Raw genomic sequence first — 16,290 nt, forward strand, 5'->3', positions numbered from 1 at the left:
GTCTGTAGAAAGGACTCATGTCCTGCTGAGTGACAGGTCGGTGCAGAACCCCCCCCCCCCCCCCCCCCACACACACACACACACACACACACACACACACACACACACACACACACACACACACACACACACACACACACACATGCTGCAGTGTCTCTCAGCACTTCACAAGTGGAGCATCTCATTTTCCTTCAGTTAAACTTGAGAAACATCTACGTGGCGGCTGCACTGAGGGTGTCCCACAGTCACGTCCTCCCCCCGAGGAGAGTCCACATTTACTCTGAACAGCTGATAATGGACTTCAGAGCCTCAGTAAGCAGACTGGATTAGAAAGTGATTCATGAGGCTGAAGCTCTGCAGCTGATGTCAGATCACACTTCACTGATCCTGCACTGTGTGATACTTTATATACAGTCGTACGCAGTGTTGGGAGAAACTAGTTGTGTCATTAAATTACAAAATAAATGTAATCAGTTAGTCACAGAGAAAAAGATTGTAATTAAATTACTTTAATCTAAATGTTGGTGATTTACATTTATTTATTACTCGCAGTAAAAAGCTTATAGATCGTGTGCATGTGACGTCACGCTTACGTCCCAACCCGGAAGTCAGCCATGTTGGATGATATATACAACCAAGACGGCGCCCGTACACGTGTGAGTTGCTGCAACGCTTCGTAATTTTCTTTGTATTTAAACGTCTAAGATTGAAAGAAAATGCCAGACGTGTGCGCAGTGTATACTTGTAGTCATAACGCTACTCGTGACCCAGAGAAACGGTTCTTTAGATTTCCTACAATCATCACAAACCACGATCCACAACAGAGGGATGAGTTGCTGTCTACCGAACGCCGTACGCTGGTTTAGCAACATAACTCGTGAGGATTTAACAGAAGAAGAAGCTCAGTTCACCCGTGTGTGTGGCGTCCACTTTATATCTGGTAAGAGCTCATGCTAAAGCTATGTCTTCAATGTTTACGTTACACATTTGTGCTTATGATATACCCGAACACTGTAAGACTTACTTCTCCACATCGCTGACTGGTAAATAAGGCACTTTCTTTACATGTGATGCCATTTGCTCTTTTCTTCTGTGCATGTTTTGTTTGGCTTATTCTTGAGACTACTTCACTTGTGAAAAGCAAAGCACCAATGTGAGAACATGCTTCGCTTAATCCAGCCATACAATCACAGTGTGCGAGGATAACATCGCCGCTCTTCTCACTCACAAACCACGGCTTGAGCGGTGTATCTCGAGCTCTTTGAGAGTGATTTACACGGGCATGGACGAGCACCCTGTCATCTTTCACTGGTTTGGTAAGAAGACTACCAACCCAGCCAGAAACAAAGACATTATAAGCATCTAAGATCTTGTATGCCTTCATGTGTGCGTTGGTTGCCCACGACGTTTGTAGCACAAGGTAGTTCACAATATCCGGATATTCAATCGGCGGTAATGAATCTAAATCCTCAATATAATCTGACGGCTTTAGCGTGTACGGGTCACGGCCGCACATTTGGACTTTCCCTCTGAATCTTGCCTTTGCAGAGGATCCAGAGAGTCAACATACTTTGAAGAAGTCGGAGTTGTATTGTTGTTGTTGTTCGCTTTAGACGCCATTGTTGATTTGTATATCATCCAACATGGCGTCGCACGCACACGTTACACAGTTTTGTCACGTGTTTGCACACTATCTATGTGTGAAATAAAACATTAGTTCTGTTGCAATCTTAATTTAAGTTATTTTAAAGAAAGTTAACAGTAAACTCAACACTTTTAATGTTTTCAGGACTTTTTAAAATAGTTTAAAATATTAAAATAGGAAAACAAATCTAAAAGTAATGAAATGTCATAAGTAACTTTACTTTGAAGTAAAATATTGACTTATTACATTGTTAACAGGTTTCTAGTAATATAAGTGTTTACTTATTACATATTTCAATAACTTTCCCAACACTGGTTTTATGTTGAGCTGAGAAAATACTGACAGACAAATAACTAAAGCTTATTTATTTAATTACATTTAATCAAGAGATAGTCCCTTTTTATATTTAATGTTTAAAGTGAAAACATAAAATAAACAGACGTCATGTTTCAAGTCGAGTCTCAAATCTTTAAAGCTGACTCGAGTCTCTTCGTCCCGTTACGTCCTGTGCTTTAACATGTGTCCTCTTCCTCGCTCATGTTGAAGTTACTATTGACTTCAGAGGATTCTTCAGACACACATCGACCTTTCTCTCCCTGACGAAGACTTGATGCTGAAATTACAATCGAGGCTTTTAAAGTGTTGCACTTCAAACTAACTCATCTTGAGTCCAGGAAGTGCTCGTACACCACGACCTAACCACGACCAGACTCCAGAGTTTTACACATCCTCCGCTTCTTCTTGAGCTCCAGCACTTCTGTGGTCAGACTCCATCTCTGCCTCCTGAGAGTCTCTTCTGTATTCTTTACGGTTTGTAAAGAGGAATGAACGCCAGGCGCTCTGTTGTCTGTTTTACTTCCACATAACTGAACTGTTTCATCTTCAAGCTTCAGTTCTGCGAGGAGTCGAACTGTGAAGGACTTTAGATTTTATAACACTTCGCTTTGGAAAACAAGAGAATTCAATATGAACCAAATAATCGTGTGTGTGTGTGTGTGTGTGTGTGTGTGTGTGCTGCAGTTTAATCCCTGTGAGCGCTCTTTATTAGCGAACACACAGACTGGATCCTCCTCTCAGGTCACCGACATGTGAAGTTGTTTAACGAACCGTAATGAAGCCTTTAAGAGTCGTGTGTCACAAGAAGAGTGTGACGAGGAGACAAACCGCATTATTTAGCACCACAAACATTCATTTCTTTGCAACTTGTGTGCCTATTCTTTTAGTATTGTCTCCGGCGGCATCCAAGCCTGTTGAAGTAGGATGCATTTTTCATGTTGCATAACACATGAAGTATTGCATGTTTTACATGTAACCTGAGTTAAAGTAGTTTTCTCATTTTGCCCAGTGAATGTACATTTTGAAAAGGATTCGTATGTTATGTGTGCATCTGCCATAAAGATAACAGTAAGCATGAGAACATGTTAATTCCACTGCAGGACGGGCTTGATGTTCTCTGAAATTAGGTGGAAAGATATGTGCATATCTGTATCGTCATCGGTAATCAGAATATATCGGCAAAAATCCAACATCTTGCATCTCAGGTATTCACTGTTCACAGTATGACCATCCCTTTGGATACAAACCTCTGGAAAGCCACAAACAACTTAAAATAATTACCAATCTTTGTGAACTTTGTAAGTTGTAGGATGTAAAGTAGCCAGTGGTTTGTAAAAGCACCATTCTGCTTGTGGTTTCAACATACAAATGTCCTAGGAGGACCTGAAGGCCACATTAGTCCTTTGTAGTCGAACCAAAGAACATTTAGATTAAAGTACATTCACCTGTAAAACATCTTTAAGAACTTTATTCTGATTCTCTGAGTCCAAAGAAATCTAAAAACAATAGTAGACTTGTATAAACTCCCTTTGTCAAGAAGTGCTAAAAAACCATGAGCTTAGTTTTGACAGAACATAAACTTTATTTCTCCACACATTCAGTCGGTCTCACACGGTAACAAAATAACAATAAAGTCTGAAATATACAGAAATGCAGCTGCGACGCCGTGTGACAAGTGAAATACGATGCTGTTTAAAAAGTGACACTTTAGTGTGAAATAAAAATGAAATACTTCAATACAAAGTGAGAAGAGTTCAGGAGTGATGAGTTCAGGCCTCTGACGCATCCACCTGAAACACAAACACACACGATGAGTTACAGCACGCAATAATATATATATAATAAACTCACGTTCAGACAGCATGTTTCAGGCCTGAGGAGACCTGTATGTTGTCTGTTGTCTTTTGTCTGTTGTCCTTTGTCTTTTATATTTTGTCTGTTGTCTTTTGTCTTTTATATTTTGTCTTTTGTCTGTTGTCCTTTGTCTTTTATATTTTGTCTGTTGTCTGTTGTCTGTTGTCTTTTATATTTTGTCTGTTGTCCTTTGTCTTTTATATTTTGTCTGTTGTCTTTTGTCTTTTATATTTTGTCTGTTGTCTTTTGTCTTTTATATTTTGTCTTTTGTCTGTTGTCCTTTGTCTTTTATATTTTGTCTGTTGTCTGTTGTCTGTTGTCTTTTATATTTTGTCTGTTGTCCTTTGTCTTTTATATTTTGTCTGTTGTCTTTTGTCTTTTATATTTTGTCTGTTGTCTTTTGTCTGTTGTCTGTTGTCTTTTGTCTTTTATATTTTGTCTGTTGTCTGTTGTCTTTTGTCTGTTGTCTTGTCTTTTGTCTTTTGTCTGTTGTCTTTTGTCTGTTGTCTTTTGTCTGTTGTCTGTTGTCTGTTGTCTTTTGTCTTTTGTCTGTTGTCTTTTGTCTGTTGTCTTTTGTCTGTTGTCTGTTGTCTGTTGTCTTTTGTCTGTTGTCTGTTGTCTGTTGTCTTTTGTCTGTTGTCTGTTGTCTGTTGTCTTTTGTCTGTTGTCTGTCCTTCAAAATATCAACTTGGGACTTTCTGTCTCCACTTTTGAAGCTTTAAAGAGTAAAAAAATACCAACTGTGGTTGGTTTTGTAAAAACTACGAGCCCGATCTTCATGAAACTTGGTGGAAGGGTGCTGCATGGGCCGGTGAAGAACACATTACATTTTGGAGTGGATCTGAGTCACGGGCCGGATACACACAGTATTTACTCTTATAGAAACGGCCGTGAGGAGGTCTGAGCTCTCTGAAACTCATCATCTTTGTAATATATACTTATTTTAACCACATTTCCCAGCTCAATTTGTCCCTCACTATACTTCAAAGCACTTTAAACGAAGTTGAAATCTGAACACTCATCTGCTGTCCTCCCAGCAGCCAGCGGTCTTATCAAACAGCGGTGAAGAAGTCAAACTATTAATAACCTGACAGAGACTGGAGGAATGACAGAGGCTGTCGTCTGGTGACAGCAGGCGTTCACACTGACGGAGTCTAATGGCTTTTAGAGGCTAAATGATGTCTGTGATGCTATCACTCAAGCAAAACAAAATTCCTCCAAACATAAAGAGTTGGTGACGGACTCACAGGGAGTCTTACCCTTTTTAAGGACTCGATGCTGCTTCCACGAATCGCCGCCATCAGGTCATCGCGGCTCGACCCCTGCGGTGGCGGTGGCGCCATGCGTGAAGGTTCGTCTTGTCTTTTCTGCAGTGACGGCTTCAAGGAATTCTTCAGGTCTTTGAAAATATCTGCACTCTCCTTTTCATTGGCGCCGTTCTTGAGCTTCTTTGACTTTGGCTTCCTTTGGTTTGACTGAGTCTTCGAGCTGTTCGAGCCTTCGTGCTGTTTGACCATTTCAGAGATCTTTCTCGTGGGTAGGGCTAAAGAAGGAGGAGGAGGAGGAGGGTTTCTGTTCTGGTTTCCAACAGTCTTAGATGATTGTGATGGCTTCTTTGGAGGTCTGTTTTCCGCAGATGAACCAGAACCTTGTCCCGACATGTCTGGAGGACTCTGTTCCTTCTTCTGTTGGAGCCTCGTCTGTCGCTGTTGGTCCTGGTTGCGCGTCAGGATGCTGGTCGCAGTCATCCTCGGGCCCGGGAGGTCGAACTGGTAACCGAGCTTGAGCAAAGTGGTGTTTTCCCTCAGCAGCTGGACCATCTCCATCTCCACCTTCCCCCCGCAAATGTGCCTCTGGTTGTGGAAGCGAAGCTCTACCAGCGTCCTGTTGTGCTGCAGCGCCGCCACCAGAGCCAGGATGCCCTGACCAGACACGAAGTTGGACTCGATGTTCAAGTTTCTGATGAAGCGGTTCTCACGGAGCATCTTGGAGATGGCGAAGGCAACCCGGTCGTCGGCGTGGGTGTTGGCGAGACTGAAAACGTGAACATGAGTGTTTGTGCACAGGGCCTCAGGGAAACGAAGCAAGGTTTCCTGGGAAATGTCTTCGAGGTTGTTGAGGTTGACTTCGCTCACGGTGGGGTCGTCACACAAGATCTGCTCCAGAGTTTCATCAATGACGATCGGGTTTCCGCTCGCCCTATCGGAGGTTGTGTTCAGGTTTTGGTCTGTGGTTTCAGTCCTCTTCGATTCACTCTTTGAGCCTTTTGACAAAACGTTCTTCTGAGGACATTTACTCCTGATCGGAGCCTCCTTTTTACACTCGTCTTTCTTCTCTGCCTGATCTTCCTTCAGATCATTTTTGCTAAACACACTCTGCACTTTCTTTCCCTTTGGTGAAATGTTCAGACTCTTGCCGGGGTCGCTGGTGGTCACTGTCACTCGCTCCCCCCTGCTCTTATCTGGGCGTCCCTCCTGCACACAATAACAGGACAGAAAATTAGGTCGAACCCTGACATTCTCCAGCCTCTGACTTTTAATTAAGCACCCTCTCCAGTGCTGGCAGACAGTCATTAAAGCTGGCATTTGCATTTCTCTGACAGTCTATATTTTTAGACTGTGTTCCACAGACACGTTTAAATAAACTGGATACATGTGATGCTTTCTACAGCATTAGATATAGAGCCTAAGATATTCTTACGTTTACTCCATAGTATGGGACCAAAAACATAAAATCCTACATTTCCCACAATGCAATTGGATAGCACCTTTCAAACTCCACACCTGCATAATACTCTGTAGTCTTAAAGCTGAGAGTTCCTCCTGCAGAGCCACAGAGGACACTACACAACTGTTTTCACAGGATGAACAGGACTTAACATGACAAGTAAACTGATCTTCATGTGAAAAATAGTTGGAGTGCTCCTTTAATCCCAAACTGAAACTGAATCTGTTTTCTTTTCTTTTTTTCATAAGTGCTGTCATGGTGTTGATCTAGATGAGTCTTATTTTGTCAGAGTCAGACAAATGTCACTCAAATCGGTTCATTACTTAAAATACTGCACACATGTGCGTTAATATTCTAATATTATCTGGGAATCTAGATAATTATAAAAATAATAATAAAGTTTTCAGATTTATTGTCTTCCTTCCATGCCATCATTTCTGTCAGTTCATTTCTGTTAAAATCAACCTGCAGAGACTTGAAACTTGCTACAAAAAGATAATCCATCACTTTCACTTAAGTTATTTTCTGTCAAACTTACAGATCATCGTGTTGCGATGCAAGTGCAGCAGCAACCACTTTTTAAACTCTCCTTCCTGTCGGCTTCAAGATAATAAACAAAACTGGATCAAGTGAATTCCCCTCTCACCTGTCCGGTGTTGTCCTCCATCTTCTTGTCCTCCATCTTCTCGTCCTCCATCCTCTCGTCCTCCATCCTCTTGTCCTCCAGCAGCTTCTTGTTCTCGTCCTCCCAGTACTTCAGCAGAGAATCCCTGTCGAAGCTTCCCGTTGGAGTTTTGGCTGTCTGGTCTTTCTGCCTCAGGCCGATGGGGACGTTGTCGTCGAGGTCGGCCAGCTCCCTCTCCAGCTCCTGGAGCTCCTCGGAGGACAGAGTGGCCAGCAGCTCGTCTTCATCCACCTCCTCGTACTTCTTCAGCTCCCTGCGGTACCCAAAGGTACTCATGGTCCTGCGCTCGTCTTAGAACTCTCCAAACACTTAAACCTCTAACTCTTCTTCTTGTACTTTTATCTCCTCGTGTACTTTAAATCTTCCCTAAGTTGTTTTCCTGCTTGAATCTGCTCATTGACTTGTGCTCCATGAGGTTCCTTCAGATAAGAGATGCTGTGGACGACTGGTGGCGAATCCTCGTTCCTCTACTGGTTCCAGCTGCCAGAGGAGCCTGACAGGGAGAAAGGGGAGGGCCGCCAAGTCGCTGATGGTCCTGTCTTTTTTTAGGGTGTTGGCGGGGAGGGGGAGGGGGGGGCAATGAGATAGGCTTACCGTAGGAATGTGAGGCCTTTGAGTGGCCTGTGTCGAGCGACTCGTGCCTCGAAAGAAAAGAAGGGAACAAAACGCTGGGGGGACATCAGAGATAAAGCTCTGCGTCGTTGCGCAACGTGTCGGGCCACAGAAACACGGCGTGGTTGTGGTGTTGTCAGGAAAACACTTGTTCTCCCAGAGGATGGTGGGATTATGTACAGTACAGCTGATGGTGAACTGTTTACACAACAACGTCAAATCAGGATACACTGAGTTTTCAGACTCTTTCAAAGTAAAAATCTTCAGCTTTCAAAACAAAACAAAGCAGTGATAAGTTTTCATTTCCACAATCAGCGATGATATCATCAAACAAAGGTTCACTACAGCGATAACAGATTTTGTGTTTGTGCAACTCAGATAAAAAGCGAATCATGAGAAAGAAAGATCTCACCTCAAAATCAGTTTAGTAGCTGTTCATCAAGAATAAACTTTGAAACTCAACTTTAAAGCCAACGTGAACGAGAATTACTTAAAGTGCTCCGACAAAATAGAACATTTTAACATCTGCACTTCTATGACAACTGAACAAACTCCATCTGATGAAGACTATGTGATATGATTGAAAGCTCCAACAGCTACTAAATGGACCCTGGGGTGAGATTGATATGTCAACCGTTGTTTCCAAGATCAAGAATGAACTCAACAACACAATTAGATTTTAGATAGATATATAATCTAGTCATAATAGAACAATGTCCAGAAGCAGCACAGGAATCCAGTCTGAGGTGAAGTGTTAAAAGATGCACATCGTCACTCTAAGTTTTCTGAAGGTGGTTTCCAAAAGAGAAAGAACATACCAAATTAAACAGAAAGAGAAAGGACCAAACACTCCAGACCAGAAAAGACGACCAAAGGTCATGAATTGAAACGTCACAGCTGTAGTTTGAAGGATCTTAAATGTTATTATATATTTAGATTGTTGAAGACCGTAGAGTTACAGCGTTTGGAGGGTCAGAGATGAACTCGGTAAAGAACTGAAACATATTAGCAGCTGTGTCAGTTCGATTGTGGCTGTGTTGGAAGACTTGGATGTGTTTGGGTGGACCCATTGCGAGTTGGCTCCGGCTCTCTTATAGCTGCCTGCTTTGATTAGATGTTGGGGTGCAACCTTGGGCTGATTTGGGTAGATGAGAAGGGTTCTGGGTTCGTACAACTTGCATCCTTTTTTATCTTTGCCAAGAAAGGTTATGTGTTCAGTTCGGTTTGTTTGTCTGTTTTACGGCAAACTACTGGCCCAACTTTCATGAAACTTAGAAGGGTGTATTATGGGCCAAAGACATTAAGTTTTGGAGCGGATCCAAATCACGGAGCAGATTCACGCATATTTATTCACTTTATTCACGGCCTTGGCGGAGGTCTGCGCTCTCTCTTCCAGGTTTTGTCAGTAGTTCAATTTTTTGCAATTGCTGTGTTTAGGAAAATGATCCCAGTGTGAATACAAGAGTTGGACACCATTAAAACAACTGCAGTCTAATAGAAAAACAGAACTACACAAACATGTTTCCTACCATGTGACATAGGTGTTGTCATTATTGTGTCTACCCTTGTACTTGCGTAACCTTAGTGTGGATGTGTAGGACTGACCTTCAGTTTTACGTTTTTTTTGGAGGGATGACGGTTTGTTGTTTTGTTTCCAAGACAACCTTAAGAGCTCAGCAACAACATGCATCCATCACTGAGCATGTTTAACAAGCTGCTTGGAAGTCGTCTCGTGTTACATATCTGAAGTGAAAAGACTGAGTGACACAACAGCACTCTCATCCTAAATCTGCTGTAAATGTGACCTTTGACCTGGATTATGGCTGATTAGCGTTAGTCATCCAGCTGTGCAGCCCAGACGGAGAATGGAAACATGTTCAGTTACAAAACAAAGGAGCACGTTGGAGGTTTCTGCCCTGTAGAAACTGGATATTTTCCAAATCATCCCTCAGTTTTTAGATGAAGTTCCTTCCTTCCAGATAGATAATCCATCACAGTCAGGGCTAAGTTATTATTTATCTTTATACTTTAATCATGTATTTATTACCTCCGCAAAGGATGCTATGTTTTCGGTACGGTCAACAGGATTACAGAGAATCCACTCGCCCGACTTTCATTAAACTTGGTGTAAGAGTAGCATGAGCGAAGGAAGAACCTGTTACACTTCAGAGCGGGTACCAAACACTGATGGAAACAGCCTTGGCGGAGCTCTGCACTCTCCAAGTGCCCTTCTGGTTTATTATACTTCTCTATGATTACACTTGTGACACTATTTGTATTTATTTTCCTCTGACACACACACACACACACACACACACACACACACACACACACACACACACACACACACACACACACACACACACAGCAGTTTCATAATGAATGGCTCCACGACTACTTTACATGGTCATAATAAGGCTGATGTTGGATTTTCAGCTCATCCTGCTGCCCCCGAGTGGCCAACAAATGAAATGAATGCTGCTTTAAATTTGCTACTGATAACATTGATAACATTCAGCCACTAGATGGCGCACTTCTCCTTCCATTGCGTTCATGTCAAAACACCGTGTTTGCCCAACCTGTAGATTCCCAGTTAGCTAACTAGCAAATCTCAGCGTTAGCTTAACGGTGAAGAAGAAAAGTGGCAGCCTCTTGAAACTCCTTCAGCTGGATCCAACATTCTCCCTGGATCCTCTTTTTGGCCCTGTGAATCCCGGCGCATACTTTCAAAATGAGCCATTTTTTCTGTTCTTTTCACACTAACTGGCTTAATAGTAAATAGTCTTGATCGCTGACGGCACAGAGATCCCACGACGAGATACCAACGTCGTTAAACTATTGGCTCACAAGCTTTGTTAGCAAAAGCACTGGTGGCAACCACACGTGTTACACAGGTAAATAAAACATTAATTTTGGACCTGCCAACATTTAATTCACAATCATATCGTATTTCAGGAAAAGCAATTATTTTATTCTGCACTGCACCTTTCTACATAAAGATTTGTATCACTATAACCTTTAACTTTAGTTCAGTTCAATCCAAACAGACAGAAAGACATCAGCTGTTGACAGAACAGAAGGTCCTTCAGTGTGGCTGCTGGATGGATGTTATGTCACCTAAATATCCTGTAAAAAGTCATATACTCCTTGTTTTATTACCTCATTTTCATCTGTTTGTGCTTTGCTTAGCGTGCTTAGCACATTAACACACCTGCTGCTTTACAGCCTGCTCACATCTGACACGACTTCCAGCTGGTGTCAACAGTCTGGTTCAAAACACTGCGACCTCTGTCTGTTATCAGGTTCTCGTCTGACCCGCTAGAATGTGAAGCCACGTTGTTGTTGTTATTTCTGCAGGTCAGGGGGTTTAAATTTAGACCGTCAGCTAGAGTCAGCAGCTCACACCTCCTTGTTGTGTTCACTGTCAGTGTGTGATGATGTCGAGCACAATTGGAAAACACTACGGCTGAAAGTGTGTTGAGTTGCAGTTCCTCTAATGGCCACTAGGTGGGAGGAAAACCCAACTCCTCTCTGAAGAGTCAATACATTATGTCATCCACTTTGGTCCAGACCAGACTGTAGATAAGAAGTGGACGTAGTCACCCTGACGTCATCCATTGGTTTGTGGACTACCGTTTTGAAGCCTCAAGTTTGGCATTTTGGCCGTAGCCATCTTGTTTTTTTTTGGAACCAGAAGTGAGACGACAGGGTTGAACTAAGTTCAACCAAACACTGAATAATAGTTAACATTAACGTTGTCAATCACAAGGTAGCTACACCCTAAAACATACCTTGTTTATCGTCTATTTTACTCTAAATAACACCATCATTTACAAAATGAGCATCACGCTGTATTGAAGAAGTATTTAAACTAGCGATTGAGACCATGAACTCATTAGGAATATGTTTACTGACGGAAAAAATCCAGTGAGAAGTTTAATTCTCTCGTAGACTTCTATACAATTGGACCTCTTATTGAAACCAGTGGAATCACCCCCTGCTGGCCATTAGAAAGAATGCAGAATGATCATTGCAGGTTGAACTTCTGACTTAAATATTTCCACTTTCACCACATGGACATTGGACCTTTACTAACCTCCAGACCTTTATTTAAAACTGGCTTGTATTAGAGACAGGCCTTTATTTCTAATTTCACGTTTGTACATTTTAGTAAGACTCTAGTCCTGTTTCAATTTCCTGTAGATACAAACGCAACACTTCCTGCGTGTTTATCTTAATAAAATCTTTATATGCTTCCTATAGATGTTTCACATTAAAGGCAAACGCCACCAATTTGTGGATTAAAGCTCGTTGTCTTTGAACAGCAGGTAGTCCTTCAGCCTGTTTGGCAGCTGGAGAGACATCAGACCGCTGCAGCTCAGGTGTTTCCTGATCAGCACTCTGCTCAGGTGAGACAGAGAGCGAGGGTTACCTGGAGGTCACAGAGAACAGCCGTTAAGACCAAAATAACATCCGTCCTACCAATAAGGCAGAAGGAGCAGGTACGTCTTTCATTGTTAACTCACATGTGGTCCTGTGGATGTGAGGCCACTCTTTCTGTTTGTTCAGGATCTTCGTCAGTTTTCCGCAGAGAGAAACCTGTCCGACGTATTCGAGGAGGATCGACACGACCCGGCCCACCAGGTGCTCCAGCCAGGAGACGCTGACGAATTCACAAAACTGTTCGACAAAAACAATGTTCATTTGACTCAGATACGAGCATGAAGCCCAAAAATACTCTGGTGGAGACGCATGGTTTTGCTCCATTTTGTAGATATCAGACAAGACAATATACTAAATAATCTTTTGCTGATGAAGACAGCAGTTGAGATCTCTAGAAAAAGAAAGCAAGAGGACCTTCAGTTAAGAATATTTAGTCTAACTGCTGTTTCCAAGGACAAGAATGAGATTTCACGCACATTCATTGATGTGAAAGTTCATTGTGAGATCAAGTTAGGAATGAAGTTTGGTAGCAATCAAACATTTAGACGAGACACTGCGGGGGTTTCGGGCTATTTTGCTAAGTGGAAAGAAAACATGTAAAATACGCATTTAGGTGTTTATTTTACTAACTCTTTCTATCGGCGTCTGTAGATTTCTCCTGAATTCACCAAAAGTTAGCGTTACATAATGCCTCCTTTGTGCATAAACATAACATTTCAGAAAACTTGTAATACAAAAAAATATTCTTGGTGATATCTAATAGTAATATTTGAAAATTGTCGATCCACTAATTGTTTCAGCACAAGTTATTATTTTTTATGACAAAAGGTATTTTCACCGTATAAGTGTGTGAACTTAGTTTTAATAGATTCATGGTCAATAATAAAGTTTATTACACGGCTTAGACGAATACTCGATGCTGATTGGTCAATGTCAACATTCTACGGTCTGTTATTTCTGTATAACAGACCGTTGTCAAGGACGCTCTGATCATAGGACCACGTCCAATCATATCAATGAGCAGAAAGTCTGGTAAATTTAATCAACTGTGGCCAAAAAAAACACATTAGCTTTGCGTTACTCCATTAGAAAACACGGTGCAATATTTTTAAATTATTCATTGTTTCATATGTGGAGAGCAGAAACGTTGGATCCAAGATGGCCGAACTGTCTCCAGTAAAGAGAAGAACAAGAGAACAATGATAGAAAATGTTACTTTGAAACATAATTTACTGTAAAGACTCACAGCAACTTGTTCCTGCTGATCTTGTGAGTAACCAGACTCGCTCAGTTCGTCCCAGTCGTCGTCGTGGTTACAACAAAAGCACTTCTCGGCGTCGTAGCCGTTGTTGAGCAGCAGCCTCGTCATCGCCTCGTCCTTCAGGCAGTACTGCAGCGCCGTGGGAAACACTGTGTCGCTCACCACCGTGAAGTAACAGTTCACGTCCGCGTTGGCCGCCAGCAGCAGCTTCACGATCTCGTAGCGGCCCGACCGGACCGCCACCAGGAGGCAGCGCAGCGGGTCCAGGTCGGGTTGGGCTCCGGACTTCAGCAGAATCTCAGTATGAGTCTCGTCCCCGTTGGAGACGGTGAAGTACAGCGGGCTTCTCCTCATGTCTCCATAATTGTCAGAGATGTGAGGGGCTAACTGCGCGTTGATGTCGAAGCCTTTCTGCAGCAGCAGCTCCAGGCAGTGAGTGCGGCCTCCGTCAGCGGCCGAGTGGACGGGGCTGTGGCCGGACAGCCGCAGGGCTCGTCGAGTGGTGATCGGGATCAAAATCTTCAAAGCTCTGATGGAGAAAAAGAGTAAATCATTGTAAAAGAACTAAAGCATCAGAAACTAAGCTGCATGAAAGCTGGACAGGTGCAACAGCGTCTTTGTTTGACCAATCAGAGGCTTCCTTGGCTCAGACCAACACAAAGCAAACTTTCATGCTCATCACAGTGTCAACAGTTCAATGACCCTCTCACAGGTAGTGTCCTTCGTATGCGGCGTGGTGGATGGGCAGCTGGGAGTTCAGGTTGTGGACGTTGGGATTTGCTCCGTGCTGCAGCAGGATGTTGATACAGTCTGCGTCCCCCGAACCTGCAGCGTCGTACAGGACGCTGTCGCCATTTGGCGCCTGGGCGTTTACATCAGCACCTTTTTAAAAAGTAAAGACGGACACAAATTCATTTTGGAGCAGGAGCAACATAACTTGCAAGGGAAAAATATCGGCTAAAATGTCACCTGCTAACCTCGTCTCCTAAACATTACGTTCCCATACATCGAAACTTCTCAATTACGTTTCGAGATAAACTGATTTCTTTGGATTACAGTCACAGTTTTGTTTTTTCAACGTTGGGAATTGAAACAAAACTTTGTTAGGTTTAGTAAAAGATCGTGGTTTGGGTTCAAATAAATTACGTAACTTAAGCTACGTATGTAAATGAAATTGTCAAGTTAAAATGAGTCATCGAGTGACACAGGACACAAATGGGGTAAAAGTCCTGTGTTTGTTTGACCAAACTCTTTCTCACTTGGACATGTGATACGTGTGATACTTCAAAAACAAACGCAACGTCTTTCTATCCCCTGAGACGTGATTGACGATGCAGTTTCATTGTATCGCAACATTTTAGCAGACCAGGCTGCACCTGCCGGTCCGGTTCAGAGACGCTTTTACACACAAAGATGGTTTTATAAAACAACCTGCCGGGTCACTCAAAGTAACTCAGTGTGGTATTATCGGTTCACCGTGTTTGATGAGGAGCTGCAGGACTTCAGAGTGGCTGTACTCCGCAGCGATGCCCAGAGGAGTCACTCCATACTGGTCCGTCTCTGAGACCTGCCCTCCGCTCTGCAACAGGAGCTCCATGACACGAGCACAGCCGGCCCTGGAGGCCTCGTGCATGGCCGTCCACTTCTTCAGACACACCTGCTCCACCCGAGCTCCTGCAGCTATTAGACTGGAAACCATCTGATAAGATCCGGCTCTGACTGCTGCAGGGAGGAGCAACTGATGGTCAAGTTGGACAAAACTTCCCCAAAAGGTGGAAGGATGGGATGTAAGAGATTTGTTGGAGAGGAAGTGTGCTGACCTAGAAGCAGAGGGGATTCGTTGGTGCTGTTGGTCGTGTGAGGAGAAGCTCTGTGGTCCAACAGCTTCTTCACGTTTTCCATCAAACCAGATTTTACTGCTAAAGTCAGGAAGGTGTCGCCTTCCGAAGTCTTTTCCTCCAGAGTCAGACCGAAAGACGCTGAAGCACACGACCCAACGTCAACATTATTTCACAGTTTGAAAGGACTCGTACTGACTGACGGTTTAAATCCTGATGGAGAAGCTGAACACTAAGAGAGACGACGCACCTGCTGACTACACTGAACAATTCGACGTCCTGGTGACTACCGATACATAGATGTACAACGTAATCGACTGATTGGCGGAGGGAAACAACCGCAAGGCGATTAATCTGTTTTAAAATATGAATTGAATGTAATCAATCAAATTAAATAATGAAGTATAGTTCCCTCCCATCACTCACTTATCCTGATGTTACTACAGTCATGTGCAGAAACAACTTTGAAAGGTCCATTGTAAACATGCATCCCCATCAGTCTGTTCTCTACTGTCATATGAATAAAAGTGTGGACCTCTTACCCACCGTACAGCACCGTCTCTAGGACCAGCACCAGAGGTTGGACCGCGGCCCTGTGCAGAGGATACCAGCCGCGCTCGTCCATCTGACTGAAGGCTGCTGGGAAATCACAGAGCTTCTGCAGAGCCAACATGTCACCTGCAGAGACATGGAAGGATCAGCACATAGTAGATTATTGTTATCTCTGTCTCACACCAGAGTAGTCGTTGTGAGGGAATGTTTGTTCTGTTCGTCAGCAAGATTACAGAACAATGTGAAGGCTGAAGCAGGCGCCATGAAATAATTACATATTACAAATTCCTTGTATGAGTAAACATAATTGGCTATAAACTTGTTTCTGATTCAAAAG

The 16,290-nt window shown here is 43.0% G+C and overlaps 2 protein-coding genes across 5 annotated transcripts; both read right to left on the reverse strand.

Annotated features, from left to right (window-relative positions):
• Positions 1-3,588: 3,588 nt before the first annotated feature.
• LOC115009219 (leiomodin-2-like) lies at positions 3,589-7,679 on the reverse strand. The gene is made up of 3 exons (XM_029433081.1): positions 7,209-7,679; positions 5,095-6,309; positions 3,589-3,771 (listed from the first exon to the last, which is right to left on the reverse strand). The coding sequence occupies exons 1-3, from the start codon at positions 7,521-7,523 to the stop codon at positions 3,751-3,753; spliced, it is 1,551 nt and encodes a 516-aa protein (XP_029288941.1). The 5' UTR covers positions 7,524-7,679; the 3' UTR covers positions 3,589-3,750.
• Positions 7,680-11,643: 3,964 nt separating this feature from the next.
• On the reverse strand, positions 11,644-16,079 carry LOC115009220 (ankyrin repeat and SOCS box protein 15-like). 4 transcript variants are annotated; one of them, XM_029433084.1, is made up of 7 exons: positions 15,948-16,075; positions 15,384-15,542; positions 15,040-15,285; positions 14,274-14,445; positions 13,549-14,092; positions 12,386-12,539; positions 11,645-12,291 (listed from the first exon to the last, which is right to left on the reverse strand). In XM_029433084.1, exons 1-7 carry the CDS (start codon positions 16,072-16,074, stop codon positions 12,161-12,163), a joined length of 1,533 nt encoding a protein of 510 aa, XP_029288944.1. In that variant the 5' UTR covers position 16,075; the 3' UTR covers positions 11,645-12,160. The 4 variants fall into 4 exon arrangements, with proteins under 4 accessions (XP_029288945.1, XP_029288944.1, XP_029288947.1 ...); XM_029433086.1 differs by having other exon boundaries at positions 11,647-12,291; positions 15,944-16,079; XM_029433085.1 differs by lacking the exon at positions 15,384-15,542 and having other exon boundaries at positions 11,644-12,291; positions 15,040-15,383; positions 15,944-16,073.
• Between the last annotated feature and the right edge of the window lie 211 nt (positions 16,080-16,290).

Source organism: Cottoperca gobio, chromosome 6 (assembly GCF_900634415.1).
Source record: "Cottoperca gobio chromosome 6, fCotGob3.1, whole genome shotgun sequence".
Classification (NCBI taxonomy): Eukaryota; Metazoa; Chordata; class Actinopteri; order Perciformes; family Bovichtidae; genus Cottoperca; species Cottoperca gobio.